Source organism: Vicugna pacos, chromosome 20, assembly GCF_048564905.1.
Source record: "Vicugna pacos chromosome 20, VicPac4, whole genome shotgun sequence".
Taxonomy (NCBI): domain Eukaryota; kingdom Metazoa; phylum Chordata; class Mammalia; order Artiodactyla; family Camelidae; genus Vicugna; species Vicugna pacos.
The window spans coordinates 40,854,316-40,873,366 of record NC_133006.1 but is presented as its reverse complement, the minus strand read 5'-3'; the positions used below and the strand labels follow the sequence as shown (position 1 = coordinate 40,873,366).

The following is a 19,051-nucleotide window of genomic DNA, read 5'->3' as shown; positions in this document are numbered from 1 at the left end:
ACAAGATGCTTAGCAGCTCAGCTTACTGGGTACCAGTGGCATGTCCGGCCCCACCCCCTTATGGCAGCGAGAATGTCTGAAGACACAGTCAAATGCCTGTTAGTCGGCAAAATTGGTCCTAGTCGAGAATCACTGGGACATGGTTTAATGGAGAATGTTTTCTTACAGAAAAGGTTTCTTAAAATGGTGCTTGATTTCTGTGTTACGACCAGTGAGGTGAAGAGAGAGAACCTCACACGGGGAGGGGTTTGCTCCACCGGAGCTCCAGGCGGTTCCACGGAACACACCTGCGGAAGCGCGGGAAAGCCGGGCGGGCCAGGCAGGCTGCAGGGGGACGAGGAGCGCAGCGGCTCTGACCTCTCTGTCCCCGTCGCTCTGTGTCTAACCAGTCGTGACTTCTCTGTTCCATTTTGTTTCTCACACTCTCTCTGCCCACCGTCCCACCAGGTAGCATCTGTGATTCCCGTATCTTGCAGAGTTCTGAATACCCTGCCCAGCCCGGGGTCTGCGCAGCCCTCAGACTCCAGCTCGAGCACCGGCTGCAAGCCCCCCGCCCAGTTCTGACCCCCTCCCCAGAGGAGTCTGGTCAGTTCAGCTCAGCTGCTCTCGCCCAGGCGGAGATCACCGAGCAGCCGGCGGACCGGCTCCCTGGCGTCGGACGCCCACCCTCGGTCTGACTGGCCGCATGGGCCAGGTGGCCAGGCCTCTCACCTTGCTTCACAAGGGAGGAGGGTTACTGTGTACACAGAGCTTTATGTTTTCTTTAACCTGAGTCAGTAGCTTCTGACTCAGGCACCACCATTTCTAGACTTCCTTGAACCTCACACAAGGGGCAGGCTGTGAAGAAGTTTACCAATTAATTCTTGAGTGCCTGTGTTATAGGAAACATTGGCTTAATTGGGGGCACAAGGGAAGATCCCAGTTTTCATGGAGCCAAGAAACACAGGAAGCGTGGACCTAGCAATAAAAGGCACGAGGTGACAATACGCTTGGTCAAGCCTAAGGAAGGCTGCCTGGTTTCTTGCTCGTAATTGATGCTCAGTAAACTGTCATTGACCCAGAATGAGAGGCAGGTGTCTAGGGCTGTAGATTCAGAGGAGAGAGGCCATCGGCCTGGAGAGATTCACCAGGGAGACAGGATGGCAGGCTCTGTGTGTCCGCCTCCCTCCTGACACCCTGCGACTGGCACATACCCTAGTCTTGATGCTAAGTGGCGTGAGTGAGCCCTCTTTCGCAGAAACCCTCAGTTTCTGTAAAAACAACTCTGGGTTGTTGAACTCTTGTTGTCAGGCCAGAGGCACAGTGGCCGCTTCAAGACAAAGGGGACGTATGTCAGGAAACACCTGCATGAGAGCTGGAAAGCCACTCGGAGCTGAGGCAGGTCCAAGGCCGTCTGCACCTGGGGGCCTCTGGCTCTGTCCCCCTCCTCGGTCCTCTGGCCAGTGCCCCCCCCCAGTTACACACACGTTCACGTCTCTGCCCCTTTCTGCCTTGACTGCAGTCTTCTCTGGCCTGTCTTCTCCATTGTCCCAGGACAGATTCTGGAAGGAACCAGCCTAATCGGCTGAGCGAACTGTCATCACCCAGGTTGGGCAGAGCCCTTGGCTCCACGCCGCGTCCTGGGGTTCTAGGGGTCTGGTTCAGGAACTCAGTGCTGGTCCAGTCAGGGGCCACCGTAGACAGCCCGGCCCGCTCTCCTGGCAAGAAGCCAGAGGCGGAACATCTTCAGCCAAGTGGGCCCACTGGACAGTTTTCAGAACAAATGTGAGTGCCGCCTTCCTGGTCCCCGTCCTTGTCGGCCCTCCACGTGTCAGGCCCTGTACCTCCTCCTGCCTGTGGGCTCAGTCCTGCCTTTTATTCTCCATTTGCACTTAAGCCTCTCCAGGCTGCTCCACTTGATGGAACTCATTGGGGGGTCCAGTGCACAGTGGCGCCCCTCCACCTTCCCTCAGTGCCTTAATTGGATGCTTAGTTAATCCTCTTTCATTCCTTAGAGGCACTGTTTTTAGACTGCTGGAAATAGCTTACGGCATTGGAGGGAGAGGCAGTGTAGTCCAACAGAAAGAGCTCGGGGTTCAGAGCCAGAAGCCATGGGTCGATTCCTGACTCTCCGCGTCCTGGGTGTCTGGTGTTGGGGTTCTCTGAGCCTCCGTTTCCTCAGCCACCATCTCTACCACTGTTATCTTTAAGTGGCAGCTGCAAAAATAAGATGGGCCTGTATATGTGAAACGCTTTGAAAATCACACAGAGTTCTAAAAAAAAATTGCTTGGTATTAGAGGATGAATCAGTAACTCTCACAGTCAGCCTGTCTTGGTTTTTGTTTCTGTTTTTGCTTTATTAAATAAAGAATGACCTCAATGTAGCTAGTAGTCTTGGGTTTGGCAGTCAAATGCAGTGACGAGGGAGCCCTGATCCTAGGTGGAAACAGAATGAGACTGCACAGAAAACTGTCACTCTGAAGTATAGTCCGTCACAATGTGTCCATCTCTGGTGTCTGGCACAGTCATGCGTATACATACATACATATGTTCATTTTCATGTTCTTTTTCATTAAAGGTTCCACATTATGACTGTACTTCAACTTAAAAATTTAAAAAATAAATATAAATAAAATAAGCTGTCACTCTGAAATGACACATAGTCTCCCTACAACTTGAGGAGGCAAGTTTTAATCAAGACAAAAAATAAAAATACTTTTTCCCGTGGGGTGGATGCTGGCCAGCAGGGCTCCGTAGTCAGGGCGACCATGCTCTGGGTTGTCTGCTGGCAAAGTGCCATGAGCAGTGGCAGGTGGCCTGGTGCCACTGGTTTGCAGATCACTCCCTGGTCTTGTGTTTTGAGCCAGAGCCAAGTTAAGTGCAGTTCGCGGAACTTAGAGACTGGCCAGCCAGGAGGAGCCAGCTTCAGCTGGTCTTCAGAGGTGGTGTCCCCTTGAAATTGACAGCTCGCAGTACCAAGGAGACGGCCGGAGGCGGCGGGGCCGGCTTAGAACTCTCCTGGCTTCCTGCCCTTCCTTCACTTTTACTGCAGCAATGGTGGCAGGAGTGTAAGAATGTCTACTGTCGCGGCTCAGACAGCCCAGAAAGCAGTTATAAGACAGCTATTTTTAACCTAATATTTCTTTTCCCTGTTCCTTCGCTCCTGTTCTCCTCAAAGCCTTCTTTTTAAAGCAGCCCACGAGGGGTACATTTTATCGCTAACACAGAGCAGCCCCGCTGGCCAGCAGTGTGAGACACATTAAAACACAATTAGTTCCGTCCCTGACCTCCCCGTCCCCCAGCACATCACTATGTACTGAGGGATTCTACTGGATTACCTTCAGCGGGGCCCCAAGGAGCAGGTCTGCGCAGAACAGGGAGGCAGCAGGGCGCTGCTGGGTGAGGTGAGGCCAGGCGGGGGGCCGGGCGCTCCGTGGGCTGCGTCCCTGTGACCTGCTGCGTCCCAGCCCACCTTTGTGGAACTGGAAACCAGCCAGGAAGCTGCTCTCTCCCCATTCATTCTCGAGTAGCAGTTGTCAGGGGGTTCCCTGGCTGTGTCTCCGCTTGGCATCCTGGGCACCTTTCCGTGATGTGGAGACGGAATGCTCTTTCCAAGATGCAAGGTGGGAGAACTTCACAGCCCTCAGTGTCATCCTGTCCCACCCCCAGCAGCACTGGTCAGAGTAAAGCAAGTGACAGTGTGCCCCAAGGGCGGCCCGTCAGGGGCAGCAAGTCTCAGATTTGTTGGCAGAAATGGGATGGGGAGGGGCAGCCCCCCCCCCCCCGTCAAATGGGACAATTATGAGAAAGGCTTTCAATCATTTGGGGTCTTTAAAGTTGTTATCTGTGTTCACAAGACCACTTCTTAACACTGGCTGCCACCCATATAGATGTCCAGAGCCAGCGGGGAGAGGCAGCCTTCCCCCGCCCACCCCCACTGCCCATCCCGTCAACTGTCACCTCATGCTTCACACCCCAAAGAGGCTTTGCCCCAAATGTACCACGCCCCTCACGGTCAGTGATGCTGTTGTGGTGACCAAGAGACTCACAAATCCAAACATGGCCCTGACACTGCACGACCGCAGAACTGTACGTAGCATCACCACACAGTTGTCCTCATGGGCGGTTTTGGAGCTGGGTCTCTAAAATGGGCCTTCTAAGGAAGTCCCAGGGGCGGACAGGTCAGACTGTATGGTCACTCTTCAAAAATTCAGATTTCTGAGCAGACACGCCCTGGCGCTGTGAGCGGCCGTCAAGCCCTGGGCCTTGAGCTTTCTACTGTATTTGGATTATAAAACATAGTAGCTACTCGATTAAAAATGTTTATGCATGAATGATAAAGAACAAGAGAGAACATCCATCCATTCTGTCATGTTTCCCAGGATATAACCAACATCCCTTTTCTGTGTAGACCAAAAAGACACCCCAGTTGGTAGCATTTTCTGATTGAGTAACCAAAACTCTTTGCTGTCGATATGATGGTTTCTTACGGGAGAGAAAAGCAGGGTGAGGACTGCTACTCAGGGACAGGAGTCAGGTTGCAGTGAGCTGGGTTCTGACTTGAACTGCTGGTTTAAAAATAGTGTGGGTTGGAGCAGATGTTCAGACAGAGAAAAGGAAGGAAAGAAAAGGGGGGGAAAGTGCTTTTCAGAAGGTTGGTCGTATCCTATATGAAATGTGTTTTAAAGCTCTGAGTTCCCAGGATCAGGAACCTGGGAGGTCGGAAGGAAGCAAGTTACTCATGGTTTCCTAGGAAACCCTTTTCTGATTGGAAGAGGAGCGATCACAAGGCTGGATAGAAATTCAGGCAGTCACATGTGATGTGTTTATGTGGATGCTTGTTTGCCACAAGATGAGGAGCTAGGGAAGTTACAGGAGGAAGGTAACGTAAGAGGAAGGAGATTGCTGTCTGCAGAGGGAAGGCAGAGAAACTTCAGATCTCCTGAACGTGGAGTTTGCAGACCGCTGTGCCCTGAAGCCGTCCTGTCGAGAGGAACAGGCATGGGGGACCTGACGTGGCTGTCGGCCCCGCTTTCTGGAGGCAGCTTTGGCTGGGCTGCACGCACAGGGTTGATGGGGGAGCGTCCACACTGGTTCAGTGGGTCTTGCCCCTCCGCCCCGTTGGTTGGCCCAGGGTGAGCACCTAACAAAGCTGGGCTAATTGGCCTCTTCTTGGTAATATTTGGGTGAAAAACACAAGAGCTTAAGCTCTAAGTGAGCTTCCTGGGACCCACCCCTGGCCATGTTTCCCACGGTGGTGGCGACGGGGGAGCAGAGAGAGCAGCAAGCGGCAGAGTGGAGTGAGAGATTGAGAGAGAGTGCTGGGGGCTGCGTCCCCCCACCACTGCCCTGTGCAGGCTCCGCTGCGCCGGCCCCTCCCATAGTCCTTCCTTGACTCCCCCCACCAGTGTTAATTCCCCTGTCGTCTCAGCTCTTCGCGTGGGTTTCCATCACTTAGAGACCAGATGGGTTCCAGTGACTCTGGGCAGTGGAAGAGGGCAAAGAGGGAGAGGAAACAGGCTGAAGCCATCAGCTTCCTTGTCCAAGAACTCGGAGCAGCCCGCAGGTGTGCTGCGGCTGGCCCTGGGGCTGCAGAGGCTTCTATTCAGTGCAGGTTTTAAATGGAGCCAGAGTAGCTAAAAATTAATGCTCTCAGTGTGACGCATCCATCCCAGTGAACACGCACTGAGCGCTTGCCGCGGGGGAGGCCCTGGGCTGTCTGTGATATTCGTGGTCAGGAGGTGTAACAACGACTGTTAAAAATGAGCTCTTGTCCTCAAGGAGCCCCCAGTCTGACAGGAGGTTGGTGCGCGGAGATACCTGCTGTCACTGGGCAAAGGGCCTTAGACGAGAGAGGCCCCACCATGGTGTCAAAGAGGGGCAGTCGCTTGCTTTGCCTTAAATGCTCAAGAAACTTTTCCAGATCACAGTCCAGCTGAATCTTGAAAGGCAGACAGGAGTTAGATAGGGACGGGGCAAGGCAGAGCGGGCAGCCTGCACGGAGGCAGGAGGACAGAGATGGGAGAGGAGTTCAGTGCAGTGAGCCTGGCGGTGGGGGTGGGGGGCAAGCCGAGAGTCTGAAAGGTACATGGTCACATGATGTTCCCTTCCAAAAACATGGGCTCACCTGTAGAGCACATGGGGCATCATCGAGCTGCTTCACCTGTTGGCAGTTTATGAATGATGCTCTGTCTTGCCCGTGGAGACCAGGAGTAAGGTTGGCAGCAGGAAAGGATGTCTGCTTGGTCCAAGTGAGAGGAGGTGAGTCTGCATGGAGAGGACGGTGTGGATACAGAGGTAGGGAGGGGGCAGGGAGAGCAGTGCTTCGGTAGGGGTCACTTGATGACTTTGCACTTCTTGAGCTCAGGTGGGGCACACAGGAAAGTTGACCTAAGAGTTCACGAGATGGGGGCAGGGATTAGAACACATATTTGGCAGCTGGAGCACCAGAGTGCCCGAGACCCCCGTAAGTGTCCAGAACGGGAGAAGAGGCAGATGCGGAGAGAGCCCCAGGGAAGACTCAGGGAACAGAAGAGACAGTGAGTGAAGAGACTCAGCAGGGTGACCAAAGACACCGAGGTCTGGGCGCAGCGGCTGGGATGGAAGCCACAGGAGGGCCAGCCTCGCCGAGGCGCCGCGATGGAGCCCGGGCGCTGGTGCACCACAGCCACGTGGGTTTGGCCCTTGGAAGGTCTTCAGTAGCAAGTTCAGTTGTAGAAGATATTTTGGATAATCAGCTTTCTTCACCTTCCCCTGCCCCTGTCCAACTTTCACTTATATTTATTCCACAAATGTTAGTAATTAGAGGATACCTGAATTATGGATAGACAGCTAGGGTTGAGTTGTTCTGGAGCGAACAGAACGTCCCGACTCTGGCAACCAGGCAGACCTGCCTCTTGGCGGCCATGTGACTGGTGATCTTCTCTCGGAGTAAGCGCTGTAGGGAGGCTGCGCCTCGCCGCCACTTCCCTGTGTTTGCGTTCCCTCCTGTATGGTCAAGGGGTGGAACAAGGCAGCTGAAGGAGCTCGCCCAGGCCCCGTGCAGAGCAGGAGTTGTGCAGGCGTGATGAGAGAGCAGCTCCCCGCTGCGGGAGCCGCCTTAGGACGAGCCTCACTGGGTCCGCCTCCTAGGGCGGAGCCAGTGCATTCAGCTCAAGAAAGGATGTGGCCTAATAATGAAGACCTGGAAATATGAGTAGAATTTAAAATTTGAACAATACTTTGATCAGCATTTCTTAAAACAGCACGCGGAGAAAAGTCTCCTTAAGATCACACGCGCATCCCGCTGGTTTTGTGTGGCTGCCAGGGCAGGGTCACCTCCTCCAGAGCCCGAGACCCCTGGGGACGGAGCGCGATGCCGGGCAACGTACGCGCGGGTCTTGACATCGGACCTGACCTCCACTCACCTCTCAGCCCAGAAACAGGCTTCCCAGAGTGCGAGGAAGAGCGCCAGGAAGGAAGTGTGAGGAACACGTTGCAGGGAAAACGGGAGAGTCGATTATATTTGGAACGTTGTTTTTTAACCTCGATTGAATCAGTGAATACCTGCCCATTGAGCGTCTGCGCTTCAGGATTCCTGCTGCAAGGGAGCCTGCTTAAATATGAATCCCCAGTGCTGGTATCTCATGTCTGGTACAGGAACGTACCCGGCAATATTACACAGATCAGACTCTGGAGAAGCCTCGGCTGAACAGAAGCCATTCTTAGCGTTGTTTAAGTAGAGGAGATCAACACAGCTATTCAAGATGGAAAAATCCTACTAGCACGACATCAAAATTCAAGGTCCCTCCAACCTTCAAAGCAGAGCTGTTTCAAGTGTTTCTCAGGAAGCGAAACAAATGTGTCTTAGCGATTTCAGCGGGGCCCCCAGGCTACTGGTACCCACTCCTCCACACCCCACGCCCTGGGTGGAGCCCCCCCCCCACCTCTGCATCACCTGAGGTCTCGGATGCCACCCTGCCCTGCAGGTGCCTTTGCTTGGCCACTGGCTGGACCAAGTGCGGGTTGAAATTGGCCTCTATAACAGGACCCAACTTAGACATCTGTGTATCGAAATCATGCTATTTGACGATTTTAAATTAGACTTTGACTTGGATTTCCTGCGTAGCGCAGCACAGCTCATGCTGTAAAGTAAAAACGGCAGGGCAGTTACTGTTCTCATAACTGCAAATTTGTTTAATTAAAATTGCATTCGATCGTGCTGACACACTTCTAAGCAATTGTGAAAAAGAGCTCTGATGGTACGCAGCCTTGAGTGGCTAATAATTGTACTTAAAAGGAGGTTTTAGTTCCATGTTGTCAGTAAACGTGAACGTTAAAGTTTGAGTAAAACAATACAATAATTTTAAACCTTTGTATTTGTTTATCACTTGGGCCTTTGCTTTTTTTTTTGTTTGTTTTACTTTTTTTATTGAGTTATAGTCATTTTACCATGTGTCAATTCCAGTGTAGAGCACAATTTTTCAGTTATACATGAACATACATACATTCATTGTCACATTTTTTTCGCTATGAGCCACCACAAGATCGTGTATATATTTCCCTGTGCTACACAGTGTAGTCTTGTTTATCTGTTCTGCATTTTGCATTGTTTTTAAAACCAGTTTCTCACCCGACCTCCCAGTAAAAACAGGGAAATGGTATTTGTTAGAATGTCCGATGGGAGTTGTTCCATGGAAAACCAGATGTGAACAATCCACAGCAGGTGTAAGGGGCCCCAGCCTCACGGGCGTTACTGCATCTCACCTCTGAATCCAGGGACTTTCAGACTCAGGGATGAATGACAAAGTTGGAAGGCCCTCTCCCAACTTGTATTTTTTAATGTGGTGAGATTCACCTGACAAAGTTTAGCCATTTTCCAAGGAGCAATTCAGTGGCATTTAGTAGATTCGCAGTCTTGTGCAGCCATCATCTCTGTCGAGTTATCTAGTTCCAAGACATTTTCATCACCCCAAAGAAACCCCGAACCCATTACACAGTTCCCTCCCATTCCCATCTCGAGCCCCAGCCCCTGGCGGCCACCAGTCTGCATCCCGTCCCCAGGGATGTCCCTATCCTGGACACTTCAGACGCTGTGTGACCTTTTGTATCTGGCTTCTTTCACTTAGCATAATGTTCCTGAATTTTATCTACATTTTAGCGTGTGTCGATCCTTTATGGCTCTTTATGGCTTGTTCTCTGTTGTATGTGATACTCCGGTTGCTTATTCATTCATCCTTCAGTGGACACAAGTTGCGTCCACCTTGCGGCTACTGTGAATAATGCCGCTGGGAACATGTGTGTAAAAGTACTTATTCAAGCCCCTGTTCTCAGTTCTTTTGGGTGCACACCTAGAGTTAGAATTGCAGCGTCGTTTGGTGATTCTGTGTTTACCTTTCTGAGGACCTGCCATACCGTCTTCCACGATGGCTACATCAGTTCTCACCCCCAGCAGCAGCATGTGAGGGTTTCAGTTTCCCTGCATCCTCTCCAGCGCTCCTCCCTCCCTTCCTCCCCCTCTCCCTCCCTCCCTCCCTCCTTCCTTCCTTCCTCCGGGTTTCGATTTGTTTTTCCTTAGTGACTAAATGATCTTTTCATGTACTTCTTGGCCATCTGTAAATCTTCTTTGGAAAAATACATATTCAAGTCCTTTGACAGCTATTTAATTGGATTGTTTGATTTTTTTTTTTTTTTGGTGTTGAGCTGTAAGAGTTCTTTATATATTCTGGTTTCTAGACCCTTTTTGCTGCAAACTTTTTATTGCCTCCAAACCTTTTGAAGCTTAAGAATTATTTCCTTCTTTCCTTTCTTCCTTCTTTTCTTTTTTTACATAGTGAAAGTATTGGATTTTGATTTTGGAAGTAATGGATCTTTATTTTAGGAAAGGAATGCTTAGGGAAGAGAATTTAAATTCCCCACAGTTCTTCCACTCAGAGATAAGCATTTTTCTGTCCTTTTTTCCACTCTTTTTTAAAAATATGTAGGATAAGCATGCATATGTCTGTATTCAGAGAATTCTGCTTTCATCATGTATTACTTTAAGTTTTAAGCTTTTTTTGACATAGAAAAGTCACATTTATTTATATATACCTACCAGAGCATGTTGTTTCACTGATTAGTGAAAGGCCATCTTTCCATATATTTGTTAATCTTTTGTGTTTCTTAATGTTCAAATGCTTGCTTTGCCTACTTTTTCTATTGGGGTTTTATAAACGATAAAATATCTGGTTATCAGCTTTTATTAATCTATTTATATACCAGGAATACTAGTCCATTTTCTCTTAAAGTTGTTACAAATTCTTTTCCAATTTTTACCTGCCCTCTATTATTCTGTTTGGAACATAGAGATGTTATTATCTTTTTTTTTTTTTTGGTATTGTTACATGAAACACTTTTTTATTCTTTTCATATAAAAAGTCCTTATCCATCAAAGGATCATATAAATATTTACTTACATCTTTTTTCCTAGGTTGTTTATTAAAATTTTTATTCCTTGTTCCCTCTGGAATGTGTCATGTGTTGTGAGATGAGAGAATCAAACTTTTTTTTTCCCTGAGCAGATAACCATCTTTCCTGACATTATTTATAAGAACGGTAATTTGCAGTAAGTGAGTCTGTCACCAAAGACTTTAAACCAGTAATTTTAAAAGACACTTTAAACACTGGCTTGTATATGAACTGGATCGTCTGTGGCTCAGTTTTTGGGGGTCCCATTCTCACTGAGAGTAGTCCCGTGGTCCTTTCAGACCAGAGTGGCCCACAAGGTGGTCCCGGGTCCCTTCACCAGAGGCTGCCGTGTGGCAGAGGGAAGTGGGAAGCCCAGGCCCCACGTGCCTCCCTCCAGGCAGGCGCTGCCTGTTCTGTTTTGTTTCATTTTTATTTTTGTTTTCTGGTCCTCTTTTTCTTATTATTTTATAAAAACTCTTTATATATTATAGATATTAGTTCTTAAACATGTTACAAATATCTTTATTAGCCTGTCATTCCTTGAGTGTCTTTTCCTCTATACATAGGTTTTTCCTTTTCAGTTGGGCCGAGTCTGTTGATCTTTCCTCTTAGAGCTTCAGTTTTCTGTCTCATGTGGAAAAGCGCCAGGTGCCAGGTGGTCCTTGCATGGTCAGATTGATCCGTCTCCTGAGATTGGGCCATGGTTCCTGGAGCCTGGTTCACCTGCAGAGGCTGAATGATGTGGTTTTGTTATATCCTGGCTGATGTGTTACTGTGTCCTGGGAGGATGGAATGTGTCATCCCTGGGGTGGGGAGGCCTTCGCAGACTCGCAGCTCCAGCATTGGCCCTGGGCTCAGGTCCTGGCTTTGCTACTTGGTGACTGTGGGACTTCGAGCAAGTCGCTTTCTTTCTCTAAGTTTCTTTGACTTTAAAATGGACTTAGCATTAGACTTTACCTTAAAAGGTTATTTTGCAGTGCCTGGCACGTACGTATACAGTAAGTGTTAACTGCTGTTGGTGGTGACGACGGTAAGACCCTAGTGGTGAGTTTCTTCTGGAAGAAACTAATTGTAACTGAATGTAGGTGCTAACCACACGCCAGGAACAGCAGTTCCCAGTCAGAAAGCTTTGTGCGTCCTGTTTACCGTAGTTACGCTCATCCTCGTTTTCTCAAGGTCTAACCGTTTTGGCTAGAAGAGGAGAAAAGAAGGCTGAGGATGTGATGAAGGAAGAAAAGTGTGATGGGGTTTAAGACCCGAGAAAGGAATTGTTTCAACACCTTAAGGAAAGGTTGCGATATACTATTTTTTTTGAGCACAGTGAGTGCTTTAGGACGTAGTGGCCCGATATTGCTGATGGAGGAAGTGGGAAGAAATGACAGGACTGGAATTTGCAGCCGGAACACCGGTTTGCAGGGCAGTGTTGGATGAGGCCTCCGTTCTGGGCAGGACTTGCATCCTTGTTTTCAAGGTTTTGATTCAGGCCAGACGTCTCCCCTGTAGGGTCTAAATTCCCCCAGGGACCCTGCACCAGACAGCCGGTACTTTGTATTCCGATTTGGGATTCAGTGAGCAGCTGATCTGATGCTGTGCTTGAATACCAAAGAGCTGCTGTCAGTGTTCATGAAATGAGGGTTATCTGTCATTTTTAAGATACGACACTCTTTTGCCATCATCTGTTGGTGTTTTCAAACCTATCTTATGGTAAAATAATTTCCAAAGAGGAACTCTTTTAAAATAGCACTATTACACTCGTTTGCAAAAAGCAGTTGGGTTTCTTTTTGTGTTTTAAAGAAGTGTGATGGGTTTCTTTGTTTTTTCATTCATTTTCATCAGCATGTCTGTTTGGAGATGTCTTAACGAGCATTCCAAAGTTCAAAATCATATGTGAAATGGTAACACTGGATGCAGCTGAGAAAGTGGCAGCACTTAGAAGGAAGTCCAGAAATAAACAGCTCTGCTAGGAAGTGTCATTCATATGAGAGTGGGTTTGAGTTTGACTGTAGAGCCCCGAGCTTCTGCATCTAAGGCTTGAGCACATGACAGTGACCTTTTGGGGTGTCTCTCTGGCTCCCTGTGAGTTCCCCTTCTCTGAGAACTGCTCCTGTCTCCCAGTTCAGAGTAGTGAGCCCTGGCAGCCATCCCCACCCCCACCGCCAGCGGGCTGACCTGGATGGACGCTTGACCCACAGAGAGAATTCACAGTTGTGATAGAGGCCCCTTCCTTCCTGTGTGCCTTGAGAAGCAGAGGGGCAGAGCATGGCTGTCTGCAGAGGAGGGTTGGTGATGTTCAGAGGGAAACCAGGATGGAGCCCGGGGGCCGTCAGGTCCCTAATTCCTGTGCTTTCTCGGGCTGGGAGGCCTGCCTTGCCCTGGGCCCCTCAAACCAGTTCCCCTTCCTGACTCTTGACACAGGAGCTGCTGGTGCCGGGGCAGTGGGTCACTGAGGTTCATAAAAGTACATCCAAGTATCTTTTTTAAGTGGAGCGATTGGATTTTTAAGTTTAACATGTGTTCTTCAGCCCCTGTGCAGCCGCCGCCGAACCCCAGCGCCCGGTGTTTCACGGGGGTTATCCTGTACCCAGAAGCTGCGCAGTTCTTGGTGACGGTTTGGAATTTGCCTGTGAAATGTGATCACGGTTGTGCTGTGCGTTCCCAGAGACCTGGGCTCATCTGGGAATCAGCTCAGGTATATTCACAATATCTTCGGGGATTTTCAGGAGTGAAAATAGATTGATTCTTCTTGTTTTGGGTGGAGCGGACTGGGTCAGAGTTCATTGAACCATATGCACAAATAGCCCGTAGGAGAGTCGCGGGAGCCTGGGAAAGTCCGCACTTAGCTGTAAGTCTGGAAACCAGACCTACCTTCCTCTCTTCTTTAAAAGACATTTGGTTCTTTATTTGCAAATCGAGGACAAAAGGGAGGCCAGTGTCAGTGAGGCCCTCGTGGTGTGGGGCTTTGCGGAGGCGTGTGTGCGTGTGGGGATTCCGCCAACTCACAAGTGGGTCCTTGAGAACCGGCGCATCACTCACGTGGTCGGCGCCGCCCGCCTCTGCCTCGGGTGCGGGTGTCTGGTTAGGACAGGAGGTCTCTGAAGTCTCACCTGCTTCCTCCTCCTGTTTCTGAGCACAGCGCCCGAGGGCCACATACTTCTCTAAGGTAAGTTGTCTCTAGTCAACTCCAACCGTCTGGTGGGTTTCCAAATAATCCTTTTTTATTTAAAAAAATCACACTGTTTTGCTGCTGTCTGCTTCACTACTGGACTAAGTTTTTAAAGGTTACATCCTCAAGATAGTATTTAACTTTTTTGTGAGTGTGCGTCTTTCAAGGGTCTTCTTCCTGTAATCCTACGGGGGCAGTTTAATGTGTGTGTGTGAGAGTGTGTGTGTGAGTGTGTGAGAGTGTGTGTGTGAGTGTGTGTGTGTTTGCACGCAGTCGCACGGGCTGTTCTGTATGAGGTACTATCATGTGTTCTGGTGCAGTGGGAGGACTGAGGCTCAGAGAGTCCAAGTCACTAGCCTGAGGTCACACAGCTGTTAAGTGGTCCAGGCAGGACGTAAGGGAGGCACGGAAGCTCTCACTTTGCTTCATGTCATGCAGGACAACCGAATCAAATCTGGGCGTCGGCCGTCGCCCCCAGTTGGAGCACCTGAAATTCTGTTTTTCCAGGTCAGTGTAATAGACTGAAGTCCTGGCGCGCTCACGTGGTAATTGACGTCAGAGGTTTTGTGACCAGTGCGCCTGGAGACAGGCCGGCTTCTCTTCCTGTTGGGAGGAGCACAGTGAGGAGGATAAACAGCTCTTTCAGGAGATTGTCCTGGTTTTCAAAGCCCCATTCACTCCCCTTGGTGAGCCTCTCACTCACAGCCGTGTGTCAGCCCAGCATCCAGAGCGGGAGGCACGCTAGCTGACTCTGTCCCCCAGGTGTCCCTGTAACCAGCTGTCCGTTGTATTTTACATGTCAACGGTCCAAGGACCGCACACCCCCAGGCTTTGTCCCCTGGGTGCCTCGTGCAGGGAAGGAGACTCGGGACTGGTGGTGGCCCGGGAGCTGGTGCAGGAGCTGCCATGTCTCCAGCATGGTTGTCCGTGAGCCACCACACACACCAGGCGTGGGTTCCCCGGGGGCGGAGGGCTCACATCCGAAGGCCACCCAGCCAGCACCTCCATGATGCAGCTCACATGGTTGTCCATGAGCCACCACGCACACCAGGTGTGGGTTCCCCGGGGGTGGAGGGTTTACACCCAGAGGCCACCCAGCCAGCACCTCCACGATGCAGCTCAGGGTTTAGGAAGCCTTCCAGGAGGCCCCTCTGAGGAGAGTTGGTCACCTGTGCTGTGCACTGTACCTGCTGTCCGTCCATCCAAAAGCCACTGACATCTTACTGCACTTAGTGTTCTCGTGTCCCTCTCACTAGACTATATGCTCGAGGGTCGGAATTTTGTCTTACTGATCTGTTATCCTCAATGCTTACCGTAATGATTGGACAATCAGTGCACAGTCACTGAATGAATAGAATCCCCCTAGCCAAACTCTTGTGCTAATAACACATACACACCTGTATGTGTAAATGCGTGTGGGTATGGATTTTAACGTGCACAAATACAATACATATTTTAGACACCTGTAACTTATCATTTTGGGGGGACAAGTTTATTACTCTAGAAAACTATGAATTTCGAACAGTGGAGGCTGAAAGTTGAGCAATGACTGATGGAGGGCAACCGTGTTTAGCGAGCTTTTGAATAATGTAAATCCCCGATGTGACTTCAGTCACTCATCCACTGTGTAAGCTTTCTGCTTGTTCAGATTAAGGACTAGTGATGGTTTACTCCAAGATAAAACTCTTACTCTGAAAAAAACTTACCAAGTTAAAAGCCTTTTGGAATATCTGAAGTCACTCTTTCCCCATCGATGCAGTAACTGAGAGTTAACATTGTACTACGTCCTGCCTTTGCCCCATGCGTGGAGTCTAACCTAGCGCCACGGGAAGGAGACTGGAAGAGGATTTTTTAAATGTTCAAAAAAAGGAGGAGGGGAAGGTATAGCCCAGTGATAGAGTGAGTGCTTAGCATACCAGAAGTCCTGGGTTCAATCCCCGGCACCTCCGTTACAAAAAAAAAAATTTAATTAAATAATAAATAAACCTAATTACCTCCCCCACCTAAAAAAAATGGAGTTTGGAATTAACAGATACATATTACTATATATAAATGGGTAAACAGCAAACGCCCATTGTATAGCATGGAGAAATATATTCAGTTTCTTGTAGTGAGCCGTAATGGAAAAGAAACTGAAAAAATATATATGTATGTATGTATGTATGTATGTCTATGTATAACTGAATTACTTTGCTGTACATCTGAAACTAACATTGTAAATGGACTACACGTCAATGAAAAATTAGAATGAAAAAACAAACAAACATAAAGTCTAAAAAAAAATAGAACTTCCTCCTGTGCACCTCCCTCAAGCCTCTGCGGTGGGCCTTGGGTGCCTGCTCTCCAGGATCAGACAGGAGAGGAATTTGCACCGCCGTAAACAGCTTAAAAGGACGGCTGTGGAGTGCATTGTGCTGGGTGGGTGCTCATCGTGTAAGCGTCCACTGTCGGGGAGGGCAGGCACAGGGAGAAGGGACCCGTGAGCACCCTCACTGGCTACATCGAACCCTCCAGAGCCCAGTTCACATCTTCAGAGATCTCTGTGCGTCCTCGTGGTACTCCCGCGCCCGGCAGCCTTGATGAGCGCATTGACTCTGGCTCTGGTCTGATCTGGTCCTGCGGCACACAGCATCTCGAAGTGAGCATAGCTCCATCCCAGAGGGATGGGATCAAAGGAAATGACATTGAGGGCTCAGAACATGAGCTTTGGGAAAAAAGCTTGATTAGTGGTTTCTTAAAGAAATATTTATTTTAGGCTAATTAAAGAAATAAATAGCTCCACTCTGAGAAAATCTCTTCACTCCCTTACAATCTATCTTCAGACACACACACACACATTTTCTTCCAGGAGGAGGGAGCCAGTGTACGTGGGTGAGACAAAGAACTGAAATAATAACCCAGCTTTGATCAAAACGCCTTGTTACGGTGTTCCGTCTGAAAATGATTTCTAATCAGTGAGCGTTACCACAGCACGCAGAGGAGTAATTACCTTACATGTGTTTCACTCTGAGCTGTGATTAGAAACAAGATGTGAGATCAGAGGGGCGTAAAACGAAGATAAGAAGGAAAAAAGCCTCAGATAGGAGCTGAAGTGCTCAGGCCCTGGGCAGCCGGCGGCAGCCGCGGGTGCGCAGGTCGCTTCCCCGGCGGCTCGCGTTAAAGCCCGAGCTTGGAGCTCGCGTTCGGAGGTGTTCCGGTGGCAGAGCCGGACTTGGGCTGCTCCGGCCCCTCGCGCCGGTTCCCCAGCGGCTGAGGGGCGGTCCTCGGCACAGAGGCTTCGTGCTCAGCCTCCGCCTGAGCCGCCGTTGAACATGGGCGTTATTCGTCCAGGAGGAGACATGGGGGCTGGGAAAGGGAAGACACGCCTTGGACTCGTCCTACGGGTGACAGGGGGACCTGAGAAGGGGCGGGGCCCGTGGGCGGCGGGTGGTTGAGAAGGTGAAGACCCCGTGGTGCCCGTCCAGGAGACGGGAGGCCTGTGGCCCCTGTGCCTGCTGGATGGAAGGCGTTCCCAAACCTTTAAGGTACATGGTGGTAATGAAAACACGTGCACGCTGAGAAGCAGGATGTTTATGCTGACTGTTGAACTGCCGGGCGACGCCCGAGCCGAGACGTTGTCCTCCCTTGTCAGGGAGACGGATCCCTCTGCCACACGGTCACGGCACAGCCTCTTCCTTGCCTTGGGGGACGCCAGGTGGGCGCGCTGGTTTCGCTTGGCCCTTGTCTCAGGTAGCCGTGAGGATGGTAGCAGGTTTACCCGCGTGATCCCGAACGCCCCTCAGCGTGCGCGGCCAGGTGAGCCCCTTGGGGGCACTCTCGCTGGGTGGCGCTCTCCGCCAAGGAAGGCCTGGGGGCTCCAGGCTTGGATCTGCCAGTTTTAAACGCAGTGCCAGTGGTTTGCTTTTGTGAGGGCGTTTCTGGGCTTTAAGCTGCACTCCTGCTCCCACTAGGTAATAACACAATGTTTAAAATTCTTACCCTCTGCAAAAGGATTGAAAGAAGCTAAAACGAGTGGCAGGCTTATTTTAGTGATCGCTCTCTGAATATGTTTACAAACGAGAGGGCTACAAACTCTAAATGTAATGCAGGAAAGAGACTAAACTCTTAGTTGACTCATATCTTAGGATTCTGAAGAGGTGATGCTTAGCCGCAGAATAGTGCCTCACTGAACGTCTTTGCATCAAAAACCAGCCGACTTGGTTAAGCTAGCCTCCCGCCCTCAAAGACGCTTACGTTCTTCCCAGACTATCGTGCAGACCTTTCACCCATCAGTAAGTATTAGCAGCCTCTGAAACAGTGAGTCATGGTCCTTCTGCATCTGCTGAAAACACCGGGGCCTGACCAGGGTGCCCTTACCTGCTGGCAGAGTTTGAACAGCCAGAAGGGGCTGTTAGTATCGAAGGAGGAATCAGGCCGAGGCTCTGGGCCAGTGCGTCTGTTGTTTTAGAGTTATTCAATTAGTCACCAGCAAAGGAACCTGAGCTGCATGGCTGATTTGAGTGTGACGTGGAGGAGACTGTAAAGAGATGAACAGACCCTCGGCGGGGAGTGGGGCCAGGCCCTCCCTCCATCTGGCGCTCAGGCAGATCCATCCCTGCGGGACCAGAGGCACAGCCCAAGAGCAGGTGCGCCTTTGGGGCACGGCCTCCTGGTCACTTTCCTGCTTCACATCCTCTGAAACCTCCTTCTTGGGTGTGAGCGGCGGCAGCAGTGAAGCTGGCATGTGTGGAGGCCTTCAGGCTGAAGGGGGCCTGAGAGCCAGGGGGACTGGTTCCCGTCGAATTAGGCCTACGTCTGGCACAGTCAGCTGTGTTGCATCAACCTGCTGCTGAAAAAAAAAAATCGGTGCATGTGCAATATTACAGTTAATTGCCAAACCTCATATGTTCCTGTAGACTGAAGGATAAATAAACCACGCATTTCCACAAAGAAAATTTACAGCGCTCCGGTTTTTAGTGCCACGTCGCAATTGGCTGTCTCACGCTTCATTCAGAGAGTGAGGGTTTTAACATATTTTTCACTCACAAGTTAGTAGGGGGACGGGAATAGGACGTTGCAAGGACACCAGCCTGTTTCCAGGAGCCAGCTGGTGTCCTGAGACGTGAGTCTCATGGTTGGGGGCGCCGAGGTGATGGTGTTTTTCTGTGGAGCAGCGGTGGGAGACGCAAGATGAGAAGGGTCAGGTTTTCTTGGGGTTACTTTGTGCCCTTAATTATGCCGTTTTAACGTCATCCTTACCCGCACGGCCTCTCCCTGTTCTCAGAACGAGGCTGACGCTGCCCTTCACGTCGGAGCTCCAGAGGTACGACGGGAGTCAGGCGAGGGGGGAGCTCATCTGGGCTGCGGTGGCCCTGCCACCAGCCAGCCGTGTGACCTTGGACCCACCTTCTAGCTGCGAAAGGAGGGGCTGGTCTCCCCGTCCACGTAGCCCTGCCAGGGCTCCTCTGCTTTGATAAGGAGGATGCGGTTCAGGAAGAAAGCCTA

General features: G+C 50.3%; 1 protein-coding gene across 5 annotated transcripts in view; it reads left to right on the top strand.

Moving 5' to 3' along the window:
• FARS2 (phenylalanyl-tRNA synthetase 2, mitochondrial) overlaps positions 1-19,051 on the top strand; it is a 281,140-nt gene that overhangs the window by 158,298 nt on the left and 103,791 nt on the right. The window contains exon 7 of one of the 5 annotated variants that reach the window (XM_072945734.1): positions 12,927-13,068. The exons of the other annotated variants lie outside the window; for them this stretch is intronic. Coding sequence (XP_072801835.1) covers positions 12,927-13,038 — 112 coding nt within the window. The 3' untranslated portion in view covers positions 13,039-13,068. Of the gene's footprint in view, positions 1-12,926; positions 13,069-19,051 lie in introns of those variants that run through there. 5 annotated transcript variants of the gene reach the window in all.